The sequence below is a fragment of the Lytechinus pictus genome, unplaced genomic scaffold (assembly GCF_037042905.1).
Source record: "Lytechinus pictus isolate F3 Inbred unplaced genomic scaffold, Lp3.0 scaffold_20, whole genome shotgun sequence".
NCBI classification, from domain to species: domain Eukaryota; kingdom Metazoa; phylum Echinodermata; class Echinoidea; order Temnopleuroida; family Toxopneustidae; genus Lytechinus; species Lytechinus pictus.
This window is the reverse complement of record NW_026974141.1, coordinates 934,903-962,709: the sequence shown is the minus strand read 5'-3', so window position 1 is coordinate 962,709 and position 27,807 is coordinate 934,903. Positions and strand designations below refer to the sequence as shown.

Below are 27,807 nucleotides of genomic sequence, written 5' to 3'. Positions count from 1 at the left end.
AGTGGGTGACGACATCAGTTCCCTCAATTGTATTGTATACCAACAAGGATGTGCATATAACTGTTTTGTGAAATTAAACGAAAAAACTTTCTATATTTTACATCTGATTTTTATTAATTTTTCAGTGTTATGCCTTTTGGATTTTCTCTTTTTATTTGAATAAACTCGATGTTGGGGTGGACTTTAACACTGCAAAGTGTTGCTGCCCTCTATGTTCGTTGGTAAATGCGTCAGTTTTTGTAGTAAATATAATGTGTTGTAATCAGTTACTAGTAGAATGATGGAGGACGGTGGCATGTAACAAAAAGATTATATTCAACATCAGATCAACAAACAAAAAAATAATAATCACACTACCGGCATATTAAAAAAACTTGCAATAATAATCATCTTCCTTCATTAAAATGCACTGATTATTATGTTGCTTTCTTTATTTACAACCAATGGCAAGATTTTGTGAAAAATCAAACAGAACGAAAGAGAAATAGATGAGAGAAACTATTAATTCGAACACCATTAACGACATCATAATTCACGCATTATAAAAATACAAAACATCAAATAATATATATATATATATATATATATAAATTTTTCCTACATCTATTTCACTACATTTTTTTTCGTTGGGCTTACACCTTTACACGTATATTTCAGAATTTGCATATATCAATATAAGAATGCTGGATAATAAAACATATTAGTTGCTAACAAACAGCAATTATCAACATAAAAATAACTAATGGTTACATGTACACATGTAGATGTATGATACAGAATCTATGATTATAATCATGATCACCGCAAACATTATCATCATCACTACCATCATCGTAACCATTATTATAATTACTTATCATTATTTCAAACATCATAGCAAGAAAAAAGGAAAAAAAAAGTTCAAACCTTCACGGCTTTATCCCTGAATCAAACATGTTAATAATTATTTAGTCATTCCAAAACATTAAAGGTAAAAGAAAGTAGTTGCAGCAAACAATTATTTCACTTTGAGAAAGCCTTTAAAATCAAGGTTAAATGCCACCATATCATCATCATAGATCTAGACTCTGGTTCATTTAAATAAACTGATCTATATGAAATACAAAAATGCATGTGGGACAGTGCATTAATTAATACTGTTTGGAAAAATACCCGACATATCATGGAATTTCATGCTTATTTTGCTAATTTCTCAGCAATTACACATTTTTTTCCCAGATTTGATTTCTGAAAATGGAAAAAGAATTAAAAAAAAAACATGAAATTAACACAAATATAATAGAACAAACAGGTTGGCATAAGTTATACTACTTTCAACCAAGCTAAGAGATATAAGGTTTACTAGCTTAAAAACAAACAAAAAAGAGAAATATTTGGCAGTGTTTCGCAGAAAAGTTTGATTCTAGAATAATATTATATTACAAAGACAACCTCAGCTACATATGACGGAAATATATTGAAAATGCTGGTTATTAATCAAGGAGAATAATTTCAGGAATTTGATTTACAAGCACAATATTGTATGAAATGATTGGTGGGTAAATGATGTGGAGGGTATAGATATGGTAAATAGAAATACATGTATAAGCATATAGTAGGCTAATTAGTACACAAAGAGGTAACATATAGAGTACTTTGACCAGTGATCTGTGACATACAAGCTGGCCTCAGAGCTTTCCCAGGCAGATCACAAAGCTTTTTTTTATTAAAGAATGACAATATTAAAATAGAATCTCATCAAATTATAACTTTGTTAACGTCTACAACTATATCACCTCGACAACAAGCAGACACCTAAAAAGATTGAAACTGAAATTTATAAATTCAAATTTTGAATATATTCTAAATTCAAAATTTGAATTGGAAACACATGCTGAGTCTGTGCTATGTATTTTAGCAGAAATCTCTTGAAGCATCTTTCACAGCAACTATCCAGCATTCCTCATAATTTTTTTTGTCATTGGGGAAATGTGGAAAGACGCTTGTCGGCTTGTGTATTCATACTTATGACGCAGTCACATTTCCCCTACGGCAGCTGCACGGCAAGACGAAAACGGCCGTTTTAACATTTTATTAATAGCTACACATCGGTGGTTTGAATAGAAATGTTCTCAGCTCGCTGTAAGGCCATCGGAGGGGAAAGGTGACAGCAGCATAAATGATGTGGCACTGACTTCTGTACAGGTGTCTACTGTTTCAATACAGGATTTGAAGAAAACAGTAGGCTCCCCTTTTTCCGGTTACACTTCGTAATTCTTAAGGTTCGTAATTCCAAAGGTTCTTTATTCCAAAGGTTCGTAATTCCGAAACACGTAAATTGCCTATACCTCGATGTTCGTTAATCCGAAAACGTAAAAGGGTTCGTTAATCTGAACATTTGTGGCGTTATTCCGAAGGTTCGATGTTCCAAAGGTTCGTTAATCTGAAAATGAAATAAGGTTCGTTGTTCCGAAGGTTCGTTAATCCGAAAACGAAATACGGTTCGTTGTTCCAAAGGTTCGTTAGTCCGAAAACGAATTAAGGTTCGTTAATCATTTCGCTTTCTGACTAACGAACCTTCGGAATTACGAACGTCATTTCGTTTTCTGACTAACGAACCTTCGGAATTGCGAACCTCATTTCGTTTTCGGACTAACGAACCTTCGAAATTACGAACCTTCGGAATAACGAAGCTTCGGAATTATGAATGTATGTGCTTTTTCCTGTAATTATAAATTTATAATACTTTTGTTTACTTATCTTGTTAACAATTTCACCTTTTAACTATTGTTATGTGCAGTTGAGAATATACATATAATATAGCATTGTGTAATACAAATGTACAATTTATTATTTCATTACTGGCAATTTATCTAAAATAATGCTATATCCATGTTCATATATCTACACATTTAAATGATTTTTAGAATCTTATTGTATTTGAAGAAATATGACATTTTATAATGCTGTGATAAAGAATGCTGAATAAATAAAAGGATTATAATTCCAGTAAAATGCAATGATGTTCTAAAAATATAAATGGTTTGTCCAAGTATATTTTGAGCAGAGACGCGAAGACAAAAACATTCAGAATTTCATTATTTGCATAATTAATCAATCAATAAAATATATAAAATATTCGTTTTTTGAAAACTTAATTATAGAGTACCAAAGTAATGACATCACAAAACACTTTTTTGCCACTTTTTTGATGAAAAACCCCCACTATCAGAATTTGGTGAAAATCAGTCCACGGGGTCCTGAGATATGACCTGAATACATAATTAACCCTATTGTAGTCAATGTATTATTGGCCTAGTTCCTTACTTTTAGAACCAGGTCAATAATACATAGACTTCGGTGGGGCTAATTATGAATTCATGAGGTCATATCCAAGGCCCCTCACCCACCATGTTTGGGATGTGGGGGGTTTTCATAATGCTCTACCAAAATATGGTATAAAAAGTGCTGAAATGCAAAAAGTGAAAATTGATGAGGTCACACTTCTGTACTCTATACAATCTTGTATTTTACATACGGCAATATGAGGGTGCTAATTTTTTGCAGCGATCGCTCAATTAGCGGCCTAGATCTGAAGGGGTAAGGGGTCACATTAACCCCTTCCCCCATGTAGTAAAGGTCTGGTCTGAAATAGCTCAGTTATATTAGGGTTAATGCTGTACAGAGTTGCAACCAAGACAAAAATCACAGTCCAATAAGTTGTTTCATTGGTGAGTAGTTCATGATTCAAGAACATATATTGTCCATGATTTCAACTGACAAAGTTCCTCTAGGCCAATCAGGTGCAAGGATTTCAGTAGCTTATAACAAATAGTCAGAGCAAATCATTCCATGAAGTGTTCCCCTGGTCTACAACCATCTGAGTGAGAACATACATTGATTTTTCTAATCACACTCCCTTGGAAGGCTTGAAATTGCAAGGGAAACAGTTGACTGATCTACTACAGTGATGTAAGCTAGGACTCCATTCTCACTATACTTTCTAAATCTAGTTTACTGGTAATCGGTTCAGGAAACTAGTTTGGAAGATCGCTTTGCAAGCGTTTCCATTTGATTAGCCAAAAGTGGTTATCAAAATATACATGGAATTGAGAGAAGTGGACTTGTTGCTATGGGAATGCTCTCAGTGGGGGTGACACGTTTTGCGCAAAATTCGAAACGCAGCGTAGACATTCTACACACAGTGTGTGGAGTAGCGCGCTCAATATGTGCGAAGATCGCTCCCCAAAGAACGGTTGTGTCCTCACTTACGTTAAAACCAGATTAACAAGGCAAAGCGATCTTCAAAACCACATCGCGAGTTGGTTTTCTGAACCAGTTTGGAAGATCGCTTCCAAGACCGCTTCGACCGTTCTCATTACATGTTAAACTTGTTTCCACTGATCTATTTTTAGGATGGTAGTGAGAACGGTGTCTATGTACTTGATTTTGAATCGATTTAACCCCGACACAATATATACTTGCTATTCTTTCAGTAAGCGGTGAGTTTGGTAACACCCGAATAGGTTGCAGCAAATCTCATATCAAGATATTTCAAACCTGTGGTCGGTGGGTACTTGTTGGAATTGTTGATGCACTCGATGACGGCATCGTTGTCAGGATGGCCGAAGAATGCCATCGACTGACGAACCTGCTGTCTCTTGATCTGATCGAGGGGAATCATGACTCGATGTTTCTAATGTTTCAATGAAAAAGGGAATGCAAATCATATTATATCTCGCATACATTTGAAACGTTGGAATTTGGGAGATATGTTTGAATAATACATCAATGCATTTTTTTTTGGGGGGGGGGGTATAAGCAGAGAAATTCTGCCATCCACTGGCAATAGGAAGCAGCTTCATGGAATGAGTTTCTGAGTATTTAAAGTGATCATTTCACTTTGTTCTGATTTTAAAAAGTTCTCACTTTGGTGATCATTTCACTTTGTTCTGATTTTAAAAAGTTCTCATTTTGGTTCTTAAAAATGGGCTACATATCAGGCTAATTATAGTGTAAAAATACCATCCCAAAAGTTTCAAAGTATCATATCTACGGGAACAATTTTTAAATCTTGGAGATGTAAACCAAAGTTTGAAAATAATTGGGGGTTGGTTTCAATGACTATGTGTATACAGCGAATCTGTGCAATACAACGCATTAACTCTAGATGAACACAACATGACCTACATACAGTGTGTGTACAAGGTATACACTGAATGTACAGTGCAGCTAATAATAGTGTGTGTATACGAGATACACACAGCAGAATGCAGCCAACACAGCCAATGGACTTTTCGAATTGGAGAAACTGGTCATAAGCTGAACCCGTCTACCAGACAGTTCTCACAATCAGGCTCATAAATTGCTTCTTGTATCTAAATTAAGAGTTTTTCATCCTACTGTATATTGTGGGCTGTTTCAGGGTTTTTGAGGACAAATACAGGCACTAATACACATGTTTCATCTCAGTTTGAGAATTTTTTATCAGCTGCTCACAAAGTGAAACAATCCCTTTAAGTGAGGAAAATGTGTCATTGTTTTATCTGGAAATGTTATAGTTACATGCTTTTGAAATGTCTATATTTCAGAAATTAGAGGATGACTCCTTTAACATCATGAAGAGAATACAGAAAATATCTCAAATCATGAAACAAGTCAAATTCGAAAAAAAATCAGGTGCTTCTTTTTGTCAGTGGACGGCAGAATACCAGGTTTGATTCGAGCCATCTCTCAATCAGAGAGTTTGGGGTTCCAATCCCATCCCAGTCCCAAAATGTCAAGAACAGCACACTTTTAGATTAATATCTGCAACTATTATCTATATAGACTGTTTTAGTGATGCAGCAAAAACACAAAGTTTCTTTCAACGCCCCATTATGCTTAATTCGAAATTGAACATAAATTTCACTCAATGCCCCCTAAACATCAAACACCTCTTCATCAGTTTCAATGTATTTTCCCTTGAATTAATGTTGTATAGGTGCATCACATTGTTATCCTATTCAAATTCTCTTTATAAGCTCTGCTTTGTTAGGGGTCACCCAACTATCATTGCGTTTTATTATTGTTTAACCCTTTAGCACCTGAACCGCCCAAGACCGCCCTTCCTATTACACACTGAACCGCCCTTAACCGTCCGTACGTTTTCTTTGCGCTATAGTATCTCTTGTCTACGATTTACCGTGGTAATATTGCGTGTGCATACCGTATAGGTTGGCTGCTACATAGATCTGCATAGAAAAGTGTATGCTCCTATTGAGTATAATAGAGAAAAACCGATTGACATGCATCGGTGTGTAGCAAGTTCCAGACTGTTGCGCAGTCGATCTCAGCAAAGATGGCTGCGTCCATGTCTCGGAAAACCACTTACTTCGCCGAAGAAGCTCGGGCCTTGCTATATGTTCATCAAAACGTTGGATATCACACAGAGTGACATCTAGATGTGAGTTGGAATTAATTTTTGACATATTTGATCCAAGATTTGGCGAAAACTTTAGTATTCTGTCAGTGATACTTTACATTTTTTTGAAGGCGTGGGACTGGGGCAGCTGAAACCCGAACTTTTGTTTTTTTTTCTTCTCGCTCTGCAAACGATTGTCAAAGGTCAATATTCGTACATCTGATTGAACTTTGCCATGTACCATTCTATTCAACAGGTCCTATACTACAAAATAAATATAACTTGTAATGAACAAAAGTAAATTTATAAAAAAATATTTCAATTTTTTTGGAACAATGCCTACTTATTACCAGTTTTATTGTTTCCTCCAGTGAGTAATTGCCATTATGCATAGGAATCTGTAGGTGCTAGAGGGTTAAATATTATAAAACATTGTATGTTGCATAACTGTAAATCATGTGGTTGTGTAATGATTGTTAACTTTATTATATTTCCACAGGGTAGCCTCTTCAGTTAACAATCTGCTATCAACGAGGACCTTCATTATGTGGTCCGGTGACAATTGCTCCACTCTAAATTTCACACACTATTCGAATGACCAACTTTGACCCTGGGTTTAACACTATACCCTACCCTAAACCTAACATAAAACCCAATTGCAAGCCTAACCCTAACCCTACATCTTAGACGAAATTAAGCCCGGAGCAATTGTCGCAGGAGCTAATGTCGTGTCACCCATTTTGTGTACCACTGTACGTGAAAGTGGTTTGAATTTGAATTGAACTTACCGAAGCAATTAGTTTGTCAGAAGTCCATCTTTGCATGAGATCACCAATGTTAACAACGACCGTACCTTCAATGGGTTTTGCAGGGATCCATTTATCCTCAAGGTTTCTTACCTTTAAAAAAAGAAGAAAATGTAGATAATGGCATACTATAGATATATACTAAAGTTTATTTCTAAAATATGGGGTTTTCCCCAACAAATAATACAAGAATCCTGCAACTACATGTACTTCATATGAAAACAAGATCAGCCATGTTTGATACAGGGATGCCAATATAGAACTGATAAAAAGTATGAAAATAATCTAGAATGAGTTATTTCATAAAGAATTGTGTTTTCTATTGCTGAAAACAGGGAATAATTTCATTGTATCTCATCTCAATTTGCTCCACATTTTTCAAAGAATGCAACACAGAAATTCTTTCATATTTTTTCCATAGGATTCAGGAATGTATAGAACTTATATAGTTGAGAGCTTTTTAATAATAACCAAAATGTTAATCAAGTTTGGTAGGCAAAATTATTCCCTGGCTGAAATAAGTTTAAAACGTCTCAGGACACTGAAAAGTGGAATCCCTGTTAATAGCAAAAACAGGTTATTACTTATATTGGTTTCCTTTATGTTTTCAAGAGCAAAAACTTCATTTTATTCCTAACTGTATGTCCACCTTCTCCTGTCTTCATCACCCCCCCCCCCCCCTCTTTATTTTGGTAGAGCATGATGAAAAAACCCCACTACCAAATTGAAGTCAATGTATTATGGGCCTGGTTCCTAAATTTTAGAACCAGGTTGATAATACATCGACTTTAAATGGGGCTACAGTGTAATTATATATTCATGAGGTCATTTATTGGGGCCTCATGGACCGATTCCCAACAAATTTGGGTTGTGTGGGTCTTTCATCATGCTATACCAATATATGGGATAAAAAGCGCTGAAATGCAAAAAGTGAAAATTGATGACGTTTTGTACTGCTCCTGTTCATCCCATTCCTCACTTCTCAACAAAAATTGTAGCTCTACTTTATGTTACTAGCTCACCATGCAATTGCTCTGTGACATAAAGCGGAATATTGCAACTTGTTTAATATGTGGCAAAAGATTATTTTTTTGGAATTTAACTCTCAGCAAAATGATTAGATGAACCAAATATGAGTTCACTGTCATATTGAAAACTGAAAGGCATAGATTATTTTTATTCTTGGATAATAAATCACAATAATATTTTTTACAAGCTTATCTTAAAAGCTGATTCAAAATGTTACGATATATCTTGTATTTTATTTCAATTGATTTAGTACGTTTTTGGCAAAAAAGTTTGTGAAGTTTTTTTTTTTATTGATAGATTTGTATTTGATTTTTTTTTTTAATGATTTTTTGCAGTTTATGTAGTAAATATGAATTATAAATGAAAATCACAAATGGCATAATTGTATCAAATCCTTTTAATAAGTCAGACAGAAATGGCAGGATATTTTACACTCCAGTGGCCTTGGGTTTCACATTGAACAGGACAAAGAGCCAATAAGAGATTAATGTCTTTAATCCTTGACTTGTCTCTATGCTAGTTTGCTGTGCACACCCTTCATATGAAGAAAGTGGCCTCAAAAAGAAGCCCAGAGACCATATCAATGACATGTGTACAGTTGGTCCCCTGAAATTAAATCAGCAGGTTATATTAATTTGTGTTAGTCTTCTGTTCTTGCAGTCTCCCACTAGACTAGGCCGAAATCCTGGAAAAACAAACTTATTTTTTTCTCTCCATAATCTGAATGGCCCCCACACAAAACTTGGTCCTCTTCTATAGTAGCAAGCACTAATATTTAATATTAGACCAAGACCTACCTCTAGACCGGACTGTGAGTGTTGGAAGGCCAAACTCCTTTAAGAGCAGGGTTATTCGATCATAATTTGAATGTTCCCCACATTGGATCTGGTCCTCTTTCTCCACTACATTATCAAGCATTTATCTTTAATCCTTGACCATATAATTCACCTGAATAAGAAATTATAATCCTAGACCAAGACCTACCTCTAGGCCAGGCTGGGGGTCCTGGAACAGCAGGGTTATCCCACCATAATCTGAATGTTCCCCACATCGGACCTGGTCCTCTTTCACCTCTACATTATCCAGCGATGGGTAGTACAGCGTACGGAGTGTAGAATTGCTCTTCAAGGTTCCAATGAACTTGTGTCTTTCAACAAAGAACTGCGGATCCTGCATTAGAAATAAATCCATGTAACACCAATAAAAACATTAATTTGATTGCACAATGAAATACATCATGGGTGGAAATCCCAGGGGGGTCCCCCCTACCCGAAATAGTAGGGGGACACAATATTAAATGTCCCCCTACTATTTATGGTCTTTTATGATGGAAATCGAAATAAAACATGTAATTTGGACGAGATGACCTTACTTTTTGGGGGTGATAACCTTTTTTTCCCTTTTTTTTTGCTTGTCAAATTTTCCAGCCCTTGGTCCCCCCTACCTTGGGGGGGGGGGGAGATATTTCCACCCTTGAAATACATAGCAAAGTAATTTTGATATTGCAGCATTCTAATATTATACATTCTTATATTATACTGTACATGTGTGAGTGTCTATTAATATGACACTTTCTCTCTCTCTCTTATTTTTCAAGCAGATATTCTGTTTCCATGTTATTGAAAATCAAATTTAGCAGTTTAATATTTCATTTTTACCTCCAATTGGAGTCCTCGAGCCATGACTTCTAGAATCCTGTTATGAAGTGGGACCAAAACTTCAAACAGACCTGACAGCGATGTTCGGAATTCAGGCAACTCCTCATCTGGGTAAGGCTTTTAAAAATATAAAGAAAAAAGGATATAGTTTAATTTTTTTCATATCTCACATTGGTTTGCCTACACATACTGTCCTTGGGGATATTTCATAGAGATGTTACACTTAACTTTATGAACCACTGAAACATAGGTGGTTTTAGACAATAATATAGGATCATTTACCACAAAAATGATCACCAGTCATTTGTCAGGGAATAATTTTGCTTTACAAATTGGAATAGCATTTTATGGTCATAAGAGAAAAACTCTCAACTAAGTAATAGACAGTCCTATGTAAAAATATGCTATACAAAAGACTTTATGCATAGAAGTCTTTAAAAAATGTGGAGCAAATGTAAAGTGTCTCACAACTTAAAAACAGCTTTATGAAACATCAACCAGGAGAGTGTTTCATCAATATTTTTTGTTATCTGACAAAACAAACTTGTCACCTCAGTGAACGCTCCTCAAACACTGAACAAAAGAATGTCAGTGAGATTTTCTCCAGGTTTTTCTTACATAAAAACTGGTGCTAGAAAGTTAGTGAACCCTATCAGAAAATGAGCCTATTTCAAGTGTTCAAGATCTGTCATGTTTTAGATCTATCTATATGAGAAGTCAAGTGATGAAATACATTCAATGAAGTCTCTTTTTCTGGTTACACTTCGTAATTCCGAAGGTTCTTTATTCCGAAGGTTCGTAATTCCGAAACACGCAAATTGCCTATACCTCGATATTCGTTAATCCGAAAACGTAAAAGGGTTCGTTAATCCGAACATTTGTGGCGTTATTCCGAAGGTTCGTTATTCCGAAGGTTCGATAATCCGAAAACGAAATAAGGTTCGATGTTCCGAAGGTTCGTTAATCCGAAAACGAAATAAGGTTCATTGTTCCAAAGGTTCGTTTATCCGAAAACGAAATAAGGTTCATTGTTCCGAAGGTTCGTTAGTCCGAAAACGAAATAAGGTTAGTTAATCATTTAGTTTTCGGACAAACGAACCTTCGGAATTACGAACCTCATTTCTTTTTCGGATTAACGAACCTTCGGAATTACGAACCTAACTTTGTTTTCAGACTAACGAACCTTCGGAATTACGAACCTCATTTCGTTTTCGGACTAACGAACCTTCGGAATTACGAACCTTCGGAAATACGAACCTTCGTAATAACGAACCTTCGGAATAACGAAGCTTCGGAATTACGAATGTATGCGCTTTTTCTGGGCTCGCCGGACATTGTAGTATTGCTGTCTGCATTTAACACTCAGCATGAAGGGGTGAATTTTTTGATGGGGTTCACTAATTTTTGAGCACTACTACTTATGCCTTGACTGAAAATTGGCATTTATAATAGTTGATTTTTACCCTCCTTTTCCTTTAAATCTAAACTTCCAATTTTGCTAAAAACACTAGAGGTAGTTCCATAATGTAGACCACATTGCATGGTATGACTGCAGATTTCCCAGGTGAAGTAGGGTTGCTAAAACCTGTTTAATAAGGGGGGGGGGGAATAAACTGATGAAATGAAAATTGGTTTTATTGTTGGTACATACTTTGGGAGATCATGATTTCACCTGCGCAGCCCTAAAATTATGGAGTGGTTTGCCATATAGATCCTCTCCATCAGTAGAAACATTCAAACGTAGACTAATAAAAACCTAGTATCTTTTCAATAATTCCCATACATTCCTTTTTCCCTTTTCTAAATTTGTTTTGAAGCATTTCAGAAGTCTACAGAACAGTAGAATATATGCACATAGTTTCTGTGTTATACAAATTAATATATATTACGGTACATGCAACTTGAGTCAATCTGTCCAGGGCCCCGTTTCATAAAAGACTTTATTAAGGTAACAAATGCCCAATTTCTATGACAAATTTACCAGCAGCCAATCAGATTGAAGGATTTTAGTAACTTTTAACTGTTACTGGAAATTTCTTGTGATAACAAGTTTTATGAAACTTTTATGAAACAGGCCCCAAGCCTCTCACCCGAATCTGCTATTTTTAAATTTAATGTATTTCTACAGCAAAGGGCACACATCAGCCTGAATGGTATGTGAGGCCAATCAGCCCATAGGGAATATTTCTAAACATAATCCAAGTTCAGATCCAACCAGGTCACAACGCTATAATCTGTCACAATATTTTCAGGAAACTCTCTCAAAATTTGACAAGTTAAGCACACTCTAAAAACAGAAAACATGTAGGGTGTCAGAGTATAAATCACATAAACACGAACTAACAAGGGTTGATTGTATTCAAATGTGATGTCAGAAAATGTTAGATGTATTGTACATGTACATGCCTTGAAGTATGTATTGTATGTAACTTTTAATCGTTTTGTATTAATACATGACTCTGCATCTAGTATGTATCAGAGATAAAAATTGCACATCAGGGCCCCGTCTTACAAAGAGTTACGATTGATCCGATCAATCTCAAGTATATGGAAATCCAAAAATGTCATAATGTTTTTCTTTCGGAAATTTGTTTGATGCCCTTTGAAAACAAAAAAGAAGCATACTGAATTGTCAAGAAAACAGTGAATGTATGAATATACATCATTTCTAGTAATTATTTTGAACAAAAATGTGTTTTAGGTGTTGGCGTTGCTTGCTTTCCATAGTTGCGATTGATCAGATCAATCGCAACTCTTTGTAAGACAGGCTCTAGGAACATTAATTATAAAAGCCATAATGCAATTTCAGTAACCCTTATGTTTCTGGTGCAACCTTTTTTCCGAAATTCCCCCATGCTTTGTAATAGTGAGAGTTGGTAACGTTGTCTGGGGTTCAAACCCGGGGGTGGGGGGGGGGGGCACTTCCATTGACGAGTAGATACCATGCGTGACAAAAAAAAAACATAAAAAGGGTCTCTTTTTCAAGATACGTAATAAGGGTGTCAATGTCAAAAACACTAGAATACCGGTAATGAAAAAAGGTATATTTCGAAAGGGAGACTACATGTTTACGGTCAAATTTGCGAGGGTATAAAAAGAATTATAAAGGATAAACTTTTTGCCCAACAAGTGTTTAGGGTTTGATTTGAGAAAGGTGTATGGGATGTTACTAAACCCAATGAAAGTTAAGGTAAAGCTGATGCCCGTGATCACGTCCGTGACATAACAATTAAGATATCGTTGTATACTTGTTTAGGGGGTCAATTCAGGGAATACTTGCCTACATGTAGGGTACCGTTTTGTTTCCAATAAAAGGGTAGGGTTTCACAAACCAATACTTTTTAAGGGGTGCATTTTCAGATCATGCATGGAAAATACTTTTTTAGGGTGCTTTTGAAACCCCATGGTCACGCATGATATCCACTTGTCAATGGAAGTGCCCCCCCCCCCCACCCGGGGGATTCAAAGGGAAAATTACATTCATTAGCCAATTCATGTTCACTGTACACTGTAGCTGTGATAGGAATGACCAAATTTTTTTCTTACAGAACGAAGTAAGTAGTTATACCGTATGATTTCCCAGCTATAAAGATTACCACCATTTTTGTTTTGTTTTGTTTTATTACATTTTTTTCCCCCCAACTATTAAATCCTCCCGTAGACATGGTATCAATAGGCTATCAATGTGGTCCACCTATTTGGGGATTTACTCTCAGACATGATACTGTGTAAAAAGCTGAATTATTTATTCTTTTTTAATGGATGAATTGAAATAATTTTCATGCTGTTATTAAAAACTTTGAACAGGGACCCTTTTCATATAAAATACTATCAAATAATATAATTTTGTATACAATAATCAGTGATAATTGACTACAATAACATGTACATGTGTCTGCCACACACAAGCTGTAGATCATGCTAAACTTGTTCTATGTCCCTCTAGTTGATAAAAGTTTCAATATTAAAGGGTCTGTATCTGCAGACTAACTAGTTCAAGCGTGGGAGGATTGGAATTTTATGCCTGTTTGAAAAACCAATCCGACATGGATCTAAAAATGATCAAAATCTTCAAATTCAAGTGACCTTGAACTATATATTGTGGGAAAATACACATTTCTCCAAGATTTTTGACCACGTATGTATTTGTGACCTTCAAGTAGACTCTTTCTGCTTACATCACATTTCCAAGTTTGGGTGTATGTACCCCCATATTAGTCTGTAGGCACAGACTCTGAATGAAACTTTGATCAACAAGTGGGTCTCCAAGCAAAGACTAGCACATACAAAACTTGCTGTTTCAATTCGGTGGATTCACAATACGTTGCACCATCTGCCAGTGGCAGCCGACAGGCCAATTTTTAACTTCGGGATCACCATAGCGCGCAGGTGCTGGCAGCGTACGGTGCTCGTTTTCTGTTTAATAAGTGAATGTGATACGTTATATGGCAAAAGCGGAGGAAAAAATAACAAAAAATGGTTTAAATTTCGCAAATAAGTGTGTGACAATTTTCTCTCCCACCTCCCGGACCCCGGTAAACAGCATAATTTCATGCAAGCCGGCCACACGGCGTCAACCAGTGAAGCCACATCGCACGCGTGTGCGCAACAGATGTCGACTTTTTCCCATGTGGCATTGCAGGTTTCGGCCTGTCCGCTGCAAACGATATCCACCGAATCCACCGAATTCCTGAGCGAGAGGGCCTTTAGTACACAAGGCATCAATAGGATGCACATATTCAGACTCTTAATCTCAACTCGAGAGAAGGGTTTGCACAGCAGACTACTTCTATACCATGTCACTAGTACACCTACATGTAAATGTACGAGCATGAAAGAGGGGGGGGGATACACATACTCCTTGGAGGGTAAACAGAGAAATAATGCATTCAGCCACCCCCCCCCCCCCCTCCCTAACCCTGACATGGCTCCCAGGGTAGGCCACATGTACTGTGGTTATAAAGTCAACAGAAACTAAGATAAATATTTCAGAAAAACAGGGAATGTCTTTTTTTAGAAATATGTCAGACTCAGACCTACATGTACATGGAAGGGCATTCATTAGATTTTGGAGAAAACCATAAATATTTCAGACCTAATAGTGCATGTTTATTGATCTGAAAAGCAGGGGAAATTTCCCTTTTTTTCATGTCAGGCATGATAGGGTTTTCATTGAAGTACACGTTTACCAGAAAAGCAGGGGAATTTATGGTTATAGAAATACATTTTGGGGCTTTTATTATTAAAGAAAATGATTGAGAAAAATGGCAGAGCTCTTTTAGGGCTTCCAATGTAATCAATGACCTCTATTATCACCTCACGTAGATCCCATTCATTAGCTTTGAAAATCCCGGAATGTAAATAGAATCATACTGAGTCAACATCCACCCACTCAAGGCTAATATGGCATCAACAAAGAAATCAAGGCATTATCTAAATACATATTTCTTCTTTAAACATGCAATAATAGTAATAGGTTATGCACTATTGCCCCTCTCTTGCACAAAAGCACAGCTGCCAACCTAAACAAGACATTTCAGTAATAAGAAAACAGTATATTGATGAGCATACCTGTATATGCTAAGAAATTACAATGAATAGGACAACACAAAACTAAAGCTTTAAAGAAATCACTACATTGCATGAAACCAACTTATGTATTTTTCTCATTTTTTCAGTACCAACTACTGAAAATCAGTACAGCAAAGTGAGGGAAGGAAGAGAACAGGGAAAAATGATATATACAAAAAATAAAAGAATAAATAGTAGTTCATATCTACATGTATAAAAGTTTTGTTATATTTAAACATCTTTAAATTGAAGCACAGTTATTTAGCACATCCCAATTTTTAAGCCAACATTTTGATTAATCCTCACAAAAATACAGGGTATCACTACTCAAATTCTTTACTTCTAGATTTTCTCAATGTGTACATTATGCACAGGGGCAGATCCAGGATTTTCCAAGGGGGGGGGGGGCACACATTTTCCTGAATAAAATTTGACAACCCCCCCCCCAAAAAAAAAAAAGGTTTTCACCCTCAAATTAAGGTCATTTTGTCCCCCAAAAAAGATGACAAGCAACAAAAAAAGGGGGTTCTCGAATTAAAAAAGGGGGGCACACTTGTGTTATAATGGCATATTTACATTACAAATTTAAATTGTGCCTCTAAGAGGGGGGGCATGGGCTGGCTGCCCCCCCCCCCCCCCTGGATCTGCTAGTATGTATGCCCATAAAGTGCTGTGATGTGGGGAATAAAGTACATGAAATATGTGTCATATTGGATGAATTCAATGGCAACAGATCTGACATGAAAATTTGAATACTGGGTTCAAAATGTCAAAATATCTTGACATTTTTCTTATAACAATACATACATGTAATCTTTGGCTATCATATGCAGTAAAACTTGCTTTAAGTGTCCTGTCTTAATGGAAAATAATAACATCAGAAGTTTTTTAATAGATATATGTAGTTGTTATACAAAACTTACAAATAAACTGTTCACATTAAATCAACAGATCTGAAAACAGAATTCCACTCAGTCATGACTCTTGTATGATTAATAGGCCTAGAGGATATTTATATTTTCATACTTGACCCTGTACCAGATATTGAGATTTTTTTTAATTGGCATAATACAGTGTACTTACCCTATGTTCTGATGCTGTAGTGCAGTTGAATGCTTCCTTTAAATCATTGAAAGGTCTGTCTGGATTCAACCTAATGATAGAAACAGAAAATTAGAGAATAGGCTGGTAGTTTACCTCACATACACTGACATTTTTTTATTCCCCTGTTTCATTTATTTATATAATGAATTTGGTCATCAAATAGAAAATTCAGCTCACTTTTAACCTGGGGGTAGGCTTTGGTATAAAGTGTGAGGAATGTTTAATTATCATTAATCATGCAATGTCGGTATCATATATTCTTTGTCTCATAAATCTGTTTTTTTACATTGGATGTAGGCCGACGGCTACTTCTCAGCTACAACTAAAATGCATTTGTTAAAAAAGTGGTTTTCAACATTAAAGTCCACACCATTATAAAATAGAAAGGCAATAAAAAGGAATAAAAAATAAGTACGATATGCCAGCATTCCCAGCAAATTAAATTACTTTACGGTCACAAATCGCCAAAGCTATTATGATCATTTGAATATCAATGTTGTAAATATTCTCAATTTTTTTTTCTGTAAAGCAAAAATGATCGAGTACTAACTACGTATTATCCTTCAATGGACATAATAAACGAATGGAAATGAGACAAAATAAACTCTATTTTTGCCTCTTGACCTAAAATGACATTTAACCTCGACCTAGTGACTGAAACTCGACTCTTATGATAGCTGCATGCTGAATAATATACTAAATAATCAAACACGATTCATGGACAATAAAGTGTGGAATTTGGGCATTTTCAAAATGTATGCTAACAATTATCTGATTGTACAGGTCTGCATGTAGTCTTTAAAGGACAAGTCCACCCCAACAAAAGGTGGACTTGAATAAAAAGAGAAAAATCCAACAAACATAACACTGAAAATTTCATCAAAATTGGATGTAAAAGAAGAAAGTTATGATATTTTAAAGTTTCGCTTAATTTCACAAAACAGTTATATGCACATCCTGGTCGGTATGCAAATGAGGAGACTGATGACATCATTCACTCACTATATCTTTTGTATTTTATTATGTGAAATATGAAATATTCTAATTTTCTCTATAATGTCAAGGGAAACAACTATTAATTCCTCCCTGAACATGTGGAATTAGCATTGTTTAATACTATATGGTTCAGTCAAGGTGGTCCTTATTGTCAAATATGTAAAAAATGAAATATTGTATAATTCAAACAATAAAAAACAAAAGAAATAGTGAGTGACGGACATCATCGACTGACCCATTTGCATGTCGCTGAGTTGTGCATATCACTGTTTTGTGAAAAATAAGCGAAACTTCAAAATGCCATAACTTTTTTATTTTACATCCGATTTTGATGAAATTTTGGCATTATGTTTGTTTGATTTTTCCCTATTTATTCAAATCAACATTTTACTGGGGTGGACTTGACCTTTAAAAGATGACTTACCCTTCTCGTTCCAATTGGACATATCCATGGTTTGTATTCTGTGGCCGAACATATTTCATTTTTGTCTCCGTAGGCAGTAAAAAGAACTTCTTTGAGTAGTGAAATGCATCTTCGATCTACATGTATATGACAAAAATAAAATACAGTTTATCTTGCATTCTTTCATCTTCCATATTATAATCATCATTTTCTTCATCACCTTGATCATTATTACAAGTTTATCTTCATCACCTACTAGTTGTATATTATGACCATCATCAACAACATACAATCAAGACTATCATTAAAGGTCAAGTCCACCACAAAAAATTATTTGAATAAATAGAGAAAAATCAAACATGAATAACACTGAAAATTTCATCAAAATCGGATGTAAAATAAGAAAGTTATGACATTTTGAAGTTTTGCTTATTTTTCACAAAACAGTTCTATGCTCAACTCAGTGATATGCAAATGAGAGAGTCGATGATGTCACTCACTCACTATTTCTTTTGTTTTTTATAGTTTGAATAATATAATATTTCAATTTTTACGAATTGGACAATTAGGACCCCTTGCTCGAACCACAAAATGTTAAAATAATGGAATTACATGTATTCAGGGAGGAATGAAACTTTGTTTCACATGACAATGACAAGAAAATCAAAATATTTCATATTTCATATAATAAAATACAAAAGAAATAGTGAGTGGATGATGCCATCGGTCCCCGCATTAGCATACCGACTAGGATGTGCATATATAACTGTTTTGAAAAATTAAGTGAAACTTAAAAATATTATAACTTTCTTATTTTACATCCGATTTTGATGAAATTTTCATTCTCATGCTCGTTTGATTTTTCTCTATCTATTCAAAATCAGCTCCTTTAACACCTTCATCATCATCATCATCATCACACCATTACCATCATCATCATCGTCGTCATCATCATCCCGTTTCTGAGCATCATAATAATTATATCAATGGTTCTCACAATAGAAATTGTGCTGATCTGAATATCACAATACAGTACCCGGGTAACTAAAATATTTTCTTAGAATAAATTGATTGCCACCATTGTACAGACTTACATTGTACAGTCATACATGTGCATGTATCATTTCCTAAAATTAAAATAAGTAATACAAAGAAACATGGACAGGCCTTGAACAATCTATTTTCCTGATACAACTTTGATTCTATATAATTACTGAGATGTAGGCAGTATATTTCCTGGTACTTTTTCAGTTCTCATTTTTATACTTGTTCATTCAAAATTCAATGGACATGGAGAGTTGAAAATAATTCTTTACATTGATTCAATTATTCAATTCAATTCTATTTCATCATTCTCTGAATGTTTTGGGTAAGAAAAAAATGAATATGTGTCATTTGCAACAATACATGTATACTGCTTTATCTCTTATAGTTACTGCAAGGGCTTATCCTAGTCTGCTGAGCAAACCCTTCACTCGAGTTAAGGGTCTGAATTGCAGCCTACTCATGCCTTGTGTACACACACACACACACACACTGAAGGCCTGAATTGAAACAGCAAGTTTTTTAGGTGCTAGTCTTTGTGTGGAGACACACTTGTTGATCAAAGTTTCAATCGGGTCTGTACCTGCAGACTAGGCTTATCCAGGGCCATTCAAGGGATCAAGGCTCTTTATATTGATTGGCCTTTGAAATTTGCTGTGCCCTTGTGTATTTCCTTCCATTTGCACTGGCTTTGTAGAAAGCAGTGTGACCTAGAAGTGGCCTTGTCCTAAAAATGTAGAAAGCAGGCCAGGATTTACCGTTTGAACTGGAATTCCACAGTTCTTGAGGTACATGAAACCGATGGTCGTAAGGGCATTGTGAACATCGTCTATAAGCTTCGGAAATTCTTCTGGGACAGGATTCTCACGATCCAAGCTGTATGCCGAAAAATCAATGATTGGCACACGGTCCACCATTGTTAGTTTGTTGATTGGCTGGGATAAAAAAAGAACAAAGAGAAATTAAAAAGGAAGTCATTTTTATTTAACTCATTTAGGGGACAGGGATAATCAATTAATCATTTGTAAATCCTTGATTAGTGTTAATTTCTTCAAACATTCCAAAATATTTTAAGTCATGCGGCAAACAATGCGAGATACATACATCAAAAAGCCAAGTCCCCAAAGGGGAAGTTTAGAGATCTTACATTTTTGTATCAAAATACATTATTTTTTAATTCTCATAGATTAATTAGGCCTAGAGATACTGATATAGCTTTATAAATTATTTACAAGTTCAGACTTTTCTTATTTGCAATGAACATTCACAAGCACCTTTGAGAGCAAAGTTTTTCTCACATGAACCATTCACGTTCAGAGTCCGGGTTCTGAAAAAAAAATAACACCTGCGAAACAATCTAGTGCAGGCCTGCTATAAAATTTGTTCGAATCAATACGTACAGGTACCGGTATTACTAATCTCTTGTATAGACTGTAGAAATTTTAGGCCTAGATCTTCTTCTTCTTCAGGTTAAATCTGCCTCCTTCAGGATTGCAGATTCTTGCAGATCTACGTGATATTATTTGACTTGGGGGGACTGCAGTGGCCCAAATAGTTCTGGAATCTACAGTACATAAGAACATACATACAAAAAGAAGTATATAAATTAAATATATAAGGCTTTCAAATGAATTTAAATGAGCTTCTATGAATAAACATTACTTTTACTAAAGGTTCAAACCATTCAGAGTAAATCAACTGAACCATGGAATGAACATGAAGAAAAGTCATTGCAAAGCCAATTGTAAATGTAAAAATATTGAAAGAGAAAGTAAATGAATTGAATTGAATTAGCCAGGGAAGGAATGCAAAGCAGGAGATGAAATTTGAAAGGATGAAGAGCAAGAGCAAGCATTCAAGAGTGTAAAGCAGCCATAACTAAGAGGAGTCTTTGTAGAAGTGGGGAGATCAAAGGAAAGGTAACATCAAAGGAAATAGAATCATTCAATGCATTGTGTCCAAAATAAACTCCTACACTTTGCTTGGACAGTTGAGTTGGAGTTTACTTTAATAGGCCTAGACTCTAGAGTAGAGGGGAGCGCGAAACCTGGCGGACCTCTCCTGTGTTGGAGCTCCCGGGGAGAGGCGGCAGAGGCAGAGCTCCATGCAAGAGTCACTGTCGTAATAGTTGATCTAATTACGGTAGTTTACCTTTTTAAGCTTGTGCCGTTTCTTGTTTGTAAAAGTATAATGTTAGATTCCTTAGGCCAGGGAGTAAGAAGTCAGGACGTCAATTCGGCAATCCGGCCAGATTCTTTCTTTCTAGTTCTACTGTACTAATAGCTCCGATCCGTCGTCGCATTGACAGGATGATCATCACTGTGCAGTGTTAATGTTGTTAGTGTTAGCAGAAATATTGTCGAAGTCAGATCAAGGAGATATGCACTCCATCCAACTAGCATATTATTAGCAACGGTACCTATACCGTAAGGGTAGCACGGCGCGGCCGCCGGGCGCTGCGGCTAGCCTGCACCTAGCCGGCCTCGACGAGACCTCGGACGCCGCTGATAAACACTGATCTCAGCTCAGGGTTATTTAGGGGAGAGGGGGGGGGGGGGGTGACGAGCTTAGCTAGAAACTAGAAAGAGAGGGGGAACCGGGGGGGGGGGCAGCCCAACATAAAAGTATTAAAAATATATGAAGAGCTCACTTGCAAACGGGGTTAGGTCCATTTCTCATCAAATTTGATTTTTTTTCTCTATTAATGTAATAGACTTATATAGTTGCTCTATAAAAAAAAGTTGAAATTCCCATTAAAAAGTGAACTAAAATGGCAAAGAAAAATCATTTTTTCGAAAGGGGTTAGGTCCATTTTAATTTGGTTGCAAAAGGGGTTAGGTCCACAAAGATTTTTATTAAAGAACTTTTTTTTTAATATGAAGACAGGTAGATTTCTTTATACCCAATAATTAATGTTTTATTCATATATATAAAGGCCCAAATTACTGCCTACTAATAAACGCTAATAAAATGCCTCATCATGCAATAACTGATTTGGGTAAAATTTATCAGCTTTTAATTCCTATATCATCATGAACCCCCCCCCCCCAAAAAAAAAATGAATAAATAGATAGATAAGTAAATGAAAATAATAATAAATAAATAAAATAAAAATAAAGAACTAACGATCATTCATTCTCTGCGATCATAAAATGATAATTTTAAAAAATCGCTAGTGACCACAGCGAGCGAGCGGAACATTCTAACAATGTAAAACTTCGTGAAAAAAAATTGTTTCATATCATTAAACCCTTTTCCGTCTTTTCTTTCCCTTATAACTTTAATTCCTTTTGACGTGAAGCTTCGAGATCATGAGGGCGGGAGGGGGGGATGCCGCCCTTGGACACAAGTGTCTTCTGCAAATGATGGACAAGTAATGAATAAGGTGCAGAAATGAACCATGTAAAAAAGGCACAAATTTGAACATTTTTATGTCAAGTAATATGCACCTTAAGATTTGTATCTTTTCGGGTGCAAACGAGTATTTTTAGTGCAAATATTGATAAAAGGTGCATTTTTGCACCTTTTTGATAATTAGGGTGCAAAATTACATGTACCCCAAAAGGTTTGTAAAGTGTTTCATTTACGGTAAAAAACAAATTCTTAGTGTGTATGTAATTATGCCTAAGTTTATCGTCACCCCCGTCGTCACCCTGAACTGAAAAATAAGGATGAGCGCAAGGACAATTTGGGCTATACCGGTAAACAAGCGTCGAACTTTGGTAAACGGTCATCGTCCAAGGCCAGCGATCATTGCTGTGACTGAAACCCCGCCAACTGGTCGATTGTAATGATTATTTAGGTGAGGAAAATACGTGTTGTCTTTGACAGCTCTTGAATTAAATGGAAATGCCAAAAAAAAATTGTTTTATCTTTAATTCATTATCATCTGATCATGCAATCATAATTGTAAAACAAAAATAAACAAATTTCTTGCAAGATTTTCGGAGGGGGGGTCTTCGTTCTTTTTTTAAAGGAAAATCATCAACAGAACTCGATGCCCAAAGACATTACATGCAAATGTTAGATGTAAGTATTACAATATTATTGTAACGTATCTACAAAAGTGCTCATGTCATACAATTTTTGATCATCATATTCAATTTGACGGGTTATATTACCGCCCTCTCTTTTTTATTGCATCTGTTATCATTATTTTATATGCTCCCCAAACAACAACAGGAAAACATAAAATTATGGCTTTGTTTTTCAGGATGCGCAATTAAACTTTTTGAATAAAAAAGGGAAAAGTGTAACCTGTAACCCATTAATGAAATTGATGAGACACTGCATTGCTTTGTTGTAAATCATCAGTGGGCCAAACAAACGTGTGATGTCAAAGAGAAGAAGCAAGACGACGCATCGAATACCGGCCTTGCAGGAGGTTTTACCGATATGTCATGTATTGCAGAGTAATTATGTTGCATTCATATAACGGAAAGAGGCAGACATAAGAGAGTAAGTGATTGAACTGACGCGAAATATACCAAATATCTCCCTGAAATGACCGGGGGGTGTTAAGATGACCAGCAGCCTGAAGGCTATATCATTTTTCCCAAATGAAATAACAGAGAAAACACATTTACAAGTTTCAAGTTTATTTCATTGATTTCAAATAAAACATAGAGGATTATGATCAATTAAAATTAACAATTTTCACAAATTATCAAACAAAAGTTACATTTGATAAACTAACATTTCTATCAATGAACAGAGTCACATATTAAACCAAATAGTAGACTTGTTAACTGCAAAAAAAGGAGTGAACGCTGCATTTTTTTAGTACAAATGTGCCTCTTGGCATGTATATTCCTTGAACCCATTCGAAAAATTTTATCCATAGAGACACTCTGTATCTATGCTAATTAACCCTAATTTGCATAAATTATGTAAATTAGCCTCTAAAATGAGTAATTTACTAAAAACACTTGTAAAAATGTAAAGCTACATCATAGAAATGTTAAATTTGATGCAAAGCCCATGTGGAGGTAGCAAAAGAAAACTAATGAAAAAAAAAATGCGGTACCCATACATTTCATTACCTAACTTGCATAAATTATACACATTTTCAATAAAAGGGCCTCTTTTTCAAATGATTCTGGATAATCTAAATTGAATAAAAGTATCAATAAATGTGGTATGTAAATAATAAATGGTAGAAATGTGTCTTAGGGTTTGGGAGAGACATCGGACAAACAAACTTTTTGAAATATGCAAATAATCCCTTATTACCATAATTTATGCATAAAACTGCAAAATGCTCTGAATATTATAGAAACACCGCATTAATAGTAAAACATGTCTTACTCGGGACAATCTAATGATGATGAAAGGAAAAGAAACTACACATGAGAAAACTATATCTTCGTAGTTTTCAATATTTGCGTTAAATTTATTTGTTTGTGATATTCAGTGCATAAATTATGCAAATTAGTACTATTTAAGCTTTTGTGTGATTTTGAAAGATTTAAAATTAATAAATAATGATATATTTGTTAAACAGGGTTATTAGAAAGTATTCGGGCTCAAGGAATTCACTACATCTATGCAAATGACCACTTATTACCATCAATACATATTGATGAGTTTACTTATACTAATTCCATGAATAGGCCTAGTGTAAAAAACTTCAATTACCAAAATTAGGCATTTTACTCAGTACTAACGTTATATTGATGGAGGAAAAGAAAACATTTATCCATCCATATCGTCGTCTAATTTGCATAAATTATGTATGAAGTATGCATAACTTATCATACATTATGCAAATTCGAACACAAAATGGCAGTTTATATCTGTTTCCCAATTAACATTGTGCCACAATGAAAACTAACGTTCATTATGACATGAAAGAGATAAGTAAATACTGATAGAACAGTTTGTTGGGTGTAGAACCAAGCAACTTTCCATATTATGCTAATCACAGTTGGTGTAATTATATAGTTCCAGACAGTATTATTTAATTGCCTGTAATCCCTGTATGAACTAAATTGATTCTCTTCTAACATATACATAGGGGTTATATATAAATTTACAAAAGTTGGTCCCACAGTTAAAGAAACTTTTGGAGTTTTAGAGTTCACAGTCTAAAACTTTTAGAGCTTCCTAAACGCTGCGATGCCACATTTAGCCAAACAAGTTTTTATATTTATGACACCTCCTCTGCTCTTGGTAAAATTAGAGAAAGACGGAAAAGGGCATCATTGCAGTTTTAGTATTTATTTTTTGTTCTGGTTTCTCTGAATGCGTATTTTGAGCCATGTTTTAGTCAAATGAATTACAAGTTACATACGATGTCATTTAGGGAACTTTGCACTTCAAACATTTTCTTGTTTATTAGTTCCTACTCTGTATTATGTAACAATATATTCTGTCATTTGTTATTTCTTGTTATGCATGGAGAAAAATAAAACGTTGCTTTGCATTTTACATGTAATGACGTTCTGGTATCCATAGCCTAACCTCATTGGGAGCCTCTCGAAGGTACTCCCCACCCCTTTCTCAATATCAAGAGTTATATAATTTTTTATTCGAAATTTTCGCTATCATTTCCACTTATCTTTAAAAAAAAGACAGAGGACACATTGTTCTAAAGGTTGCATGAAAAGACGTCCTTCACATTGAAGCCTATACCCTATACTATTTTTTGTTGCTTGTCAAAGTAGACCCATCACTTTTCTTTGACTATTATAAGTCTATTTAAAATATCCTTTTAATAACGCCCCTTCTGTAAAAGGGGCGCTTTTGCTGAATATTAAATCAGCTTATATTTTCATTAACGTCCTAAGATAAAGGAGGCATAAAGATTGTGACTGTACTTCGACAGTCACACAATGTTGGATATGCTTCAATGTGCCGGATTTCTCTACCTGTAACTTGCAGCCAGGCAGAGTTTCCCCTCTATGTTTTTTAAGAAATCAATAAAATAAACATAATGGAAGTGACTTTTCCATGTAGGAAAAAATGACGTTTTGTCCCAATTGAGAGTTCCAAAAGGACGCTGGTTCAAACATAATAGTCAAATGCAGAATGAGATGTGATACTTTCGACAGGCATGCTCCTTTGTGGAATAGGATGTAATTAACTTATAACATGAAATCGACAGAGCAACGTCTCATCTATCTACTAAACAGAGGTTCATTAATACTAAAATTTGCTTTAGTAGGCGTTAAAGATGCCTTTTTGCCACTGCGGGGGCTAAAAAAACATGAAATATTTCAATATAGTCCAAATATGGAAAGGGAAGGGGAACTAGCTCCCTTAGAAGTGGCTTTAATTTGCCAGAATTTCTTATTTACATAGCCTGTTGCACTAGAACAATGCCTCCTCAAAGGCACTGTGAACTATTTTTACAGGGGTGCTGATGTAAATTTGTAAAGCAAAAAAAGGTTCAATGTAAAATTTTTGTCCCAAGAAATTTGACAAGCAAATAAACAAAAAGGATTGCACTATACAAACTGAAGGTCATTTTGGTAATTTTTTTTTTCGTTTTGTCACATCTGCCGGAATTTCAGGGGGTGCTGTCTATGGAGAATAATAAGCGCAGCACCCCCCCCCCCCCAGAAAATATTGCGGGTGCTTCAGCCCCCGCTTCCCAGTGCCAGGGCCTCCTCTATATAATGTAGATGCTGCCTTTAATAAGTGCCCTTTTCCAGATGAGGGCTTCATTTAGACGATATTCTAAATAAATATTGTCAAAACAAAATAAAGGGTTGGGCAACTTCGACAGGCCTTCGTCGTGTACACGAACCTATTTTATGCGATATAAAACAATGCCTTCTATGTTTTTTTTTCCCCAAGAGGAGAACGTAAAGCGGCTTTACTGTGTGGTAGAAATGCATCTTTCTTCCAATTGGGCTCTAAAAATATTTAAATTAAACATAGAATGGAATCAATAAAGGGGTTTGAGTAGTTAGAGCTTACGTGTGGCTGTTCTTCAATGTACCACAGCTCCTCTACATGTCACTTGTAGAGTATTTTTTCCTCAATTTATTCCAAGATATCAATACAAACAAAAGTAATCTTTTGAGAGTTCTAAAGACAATAAACTATTTTTGAATACATAAAACCAAAAGGGGAAAGGGTATCCTAGGCATGCTCTTGTTGGTTTATAGCCTTTACTGTGCTAGAGCATTATTAACTGCAGAACAATATCCCCTCTATATGATAATAATGATGATAATAATAATAATAACACTAAATATAAAAATATAGATATAAAAGTTGCTTTATTATACCAAAAAACGCCATTTGCCTTGCCGGTGGCTTTAAAACACGATATTATTTATTTGGTGTCGAAATACGGAGAGAGGATGGGATAAATTCGGAGGGCTCCCGTGGGCGTAGGCTTAAATAAACCAAAAACTTTCTTTATGAAACATGTTGACTGATGTCTCATACATCTGTCTTTTCCAAGTCGATAATACAAGTCAAACTTGTTTTGTAAAGTAGCAGGAATGCCGGGGGAATGCAATTTTGCCACTTCGGCCGGGGTCGAGATAGATATTTAATAAAGTTAAAATATGGATTGAGGTGGGGTAGGCCCTACATTCGTCATGATGGATGTGTTTACATTTTTGAAGTGCCAGAGCTTCATTAAAGCAGTAACCTGCAAAGCAATGTCTCCTGTAAATTTTCTAAGAGAAACAAATTATAAACAAATAACACAAATGGTGTTTTACCGATACCGAAATGCATTTTGCCCGTAGATACTATAGGTTACGGTGTGGCAGACACACTAACAAAAGAGATACGAGAAGCCGATGGAAGCTATTGTGTTGGGATTGTGTTAACTCGAATGACATACCATTGATC

At 35.4% G+C, this 27,807-nt stretch overlaps 1 protein-coding gene across 3 annotated transcripts; it reads right to left on the bottom strand.

Annotated features, from left to right (window-relative positions):
* Positions 1 to 1,063: 1,063 nt before the first annotated feature.
* LOC129282952 (uncharacterized) lies at positions 1,064 to 21,360 on the bottom strand. Of its 3 annotated transcripts, XM_064114928.1 has the most exons (9): positions 21,145 to 21,360; positions 20,394 to 20,557; positions 19,752 to 19,928; positions 17,971 to 18,086; positions 16,530 to 16,599; positions 9,876 to 9,992; positions 9,202 to 9,387; positions 7,171 to 7,281; positions 1,064 to 4,675 (listed from the first exon to the last, which is right to left on the bottom strand). In XM_064114928.1, exons 3-9 carry the CDS (start codon positions 19,908 to 19,910, stop codon positions 4,472 to 4,474), a joined length of 963 nt encoding a protein of 320 aa, XP_063970998.1. In that variant the 5' UTR covers positions 19,911 to 19,928; positions 20,394 to 20,557; positions 21,145 to 21,360; the 3' UTR covers positions 1,064 to 4,471. The 3 variants fall into 3 exon arrangements, with proteins under 3 accessions (XP_063970998.1, XP_063971000.1, XP_063970999.1); XM_064114930.1 differs by lacking the exon at positions 20,394 to 20,557 and having other exon boundaries at positions 1,628 to 4,675; positions 21,145 to 21,233; XM_064114929.1 differs by lacking the exon at positions 21,145 to 21,360 and having other exon boundaries at positions 1,628 to 4,675; positions 20,400 to 20,476.
* Between the last annotated feature and the right edge of the window lie 6,447 nt (positions 21,361 to 27,807).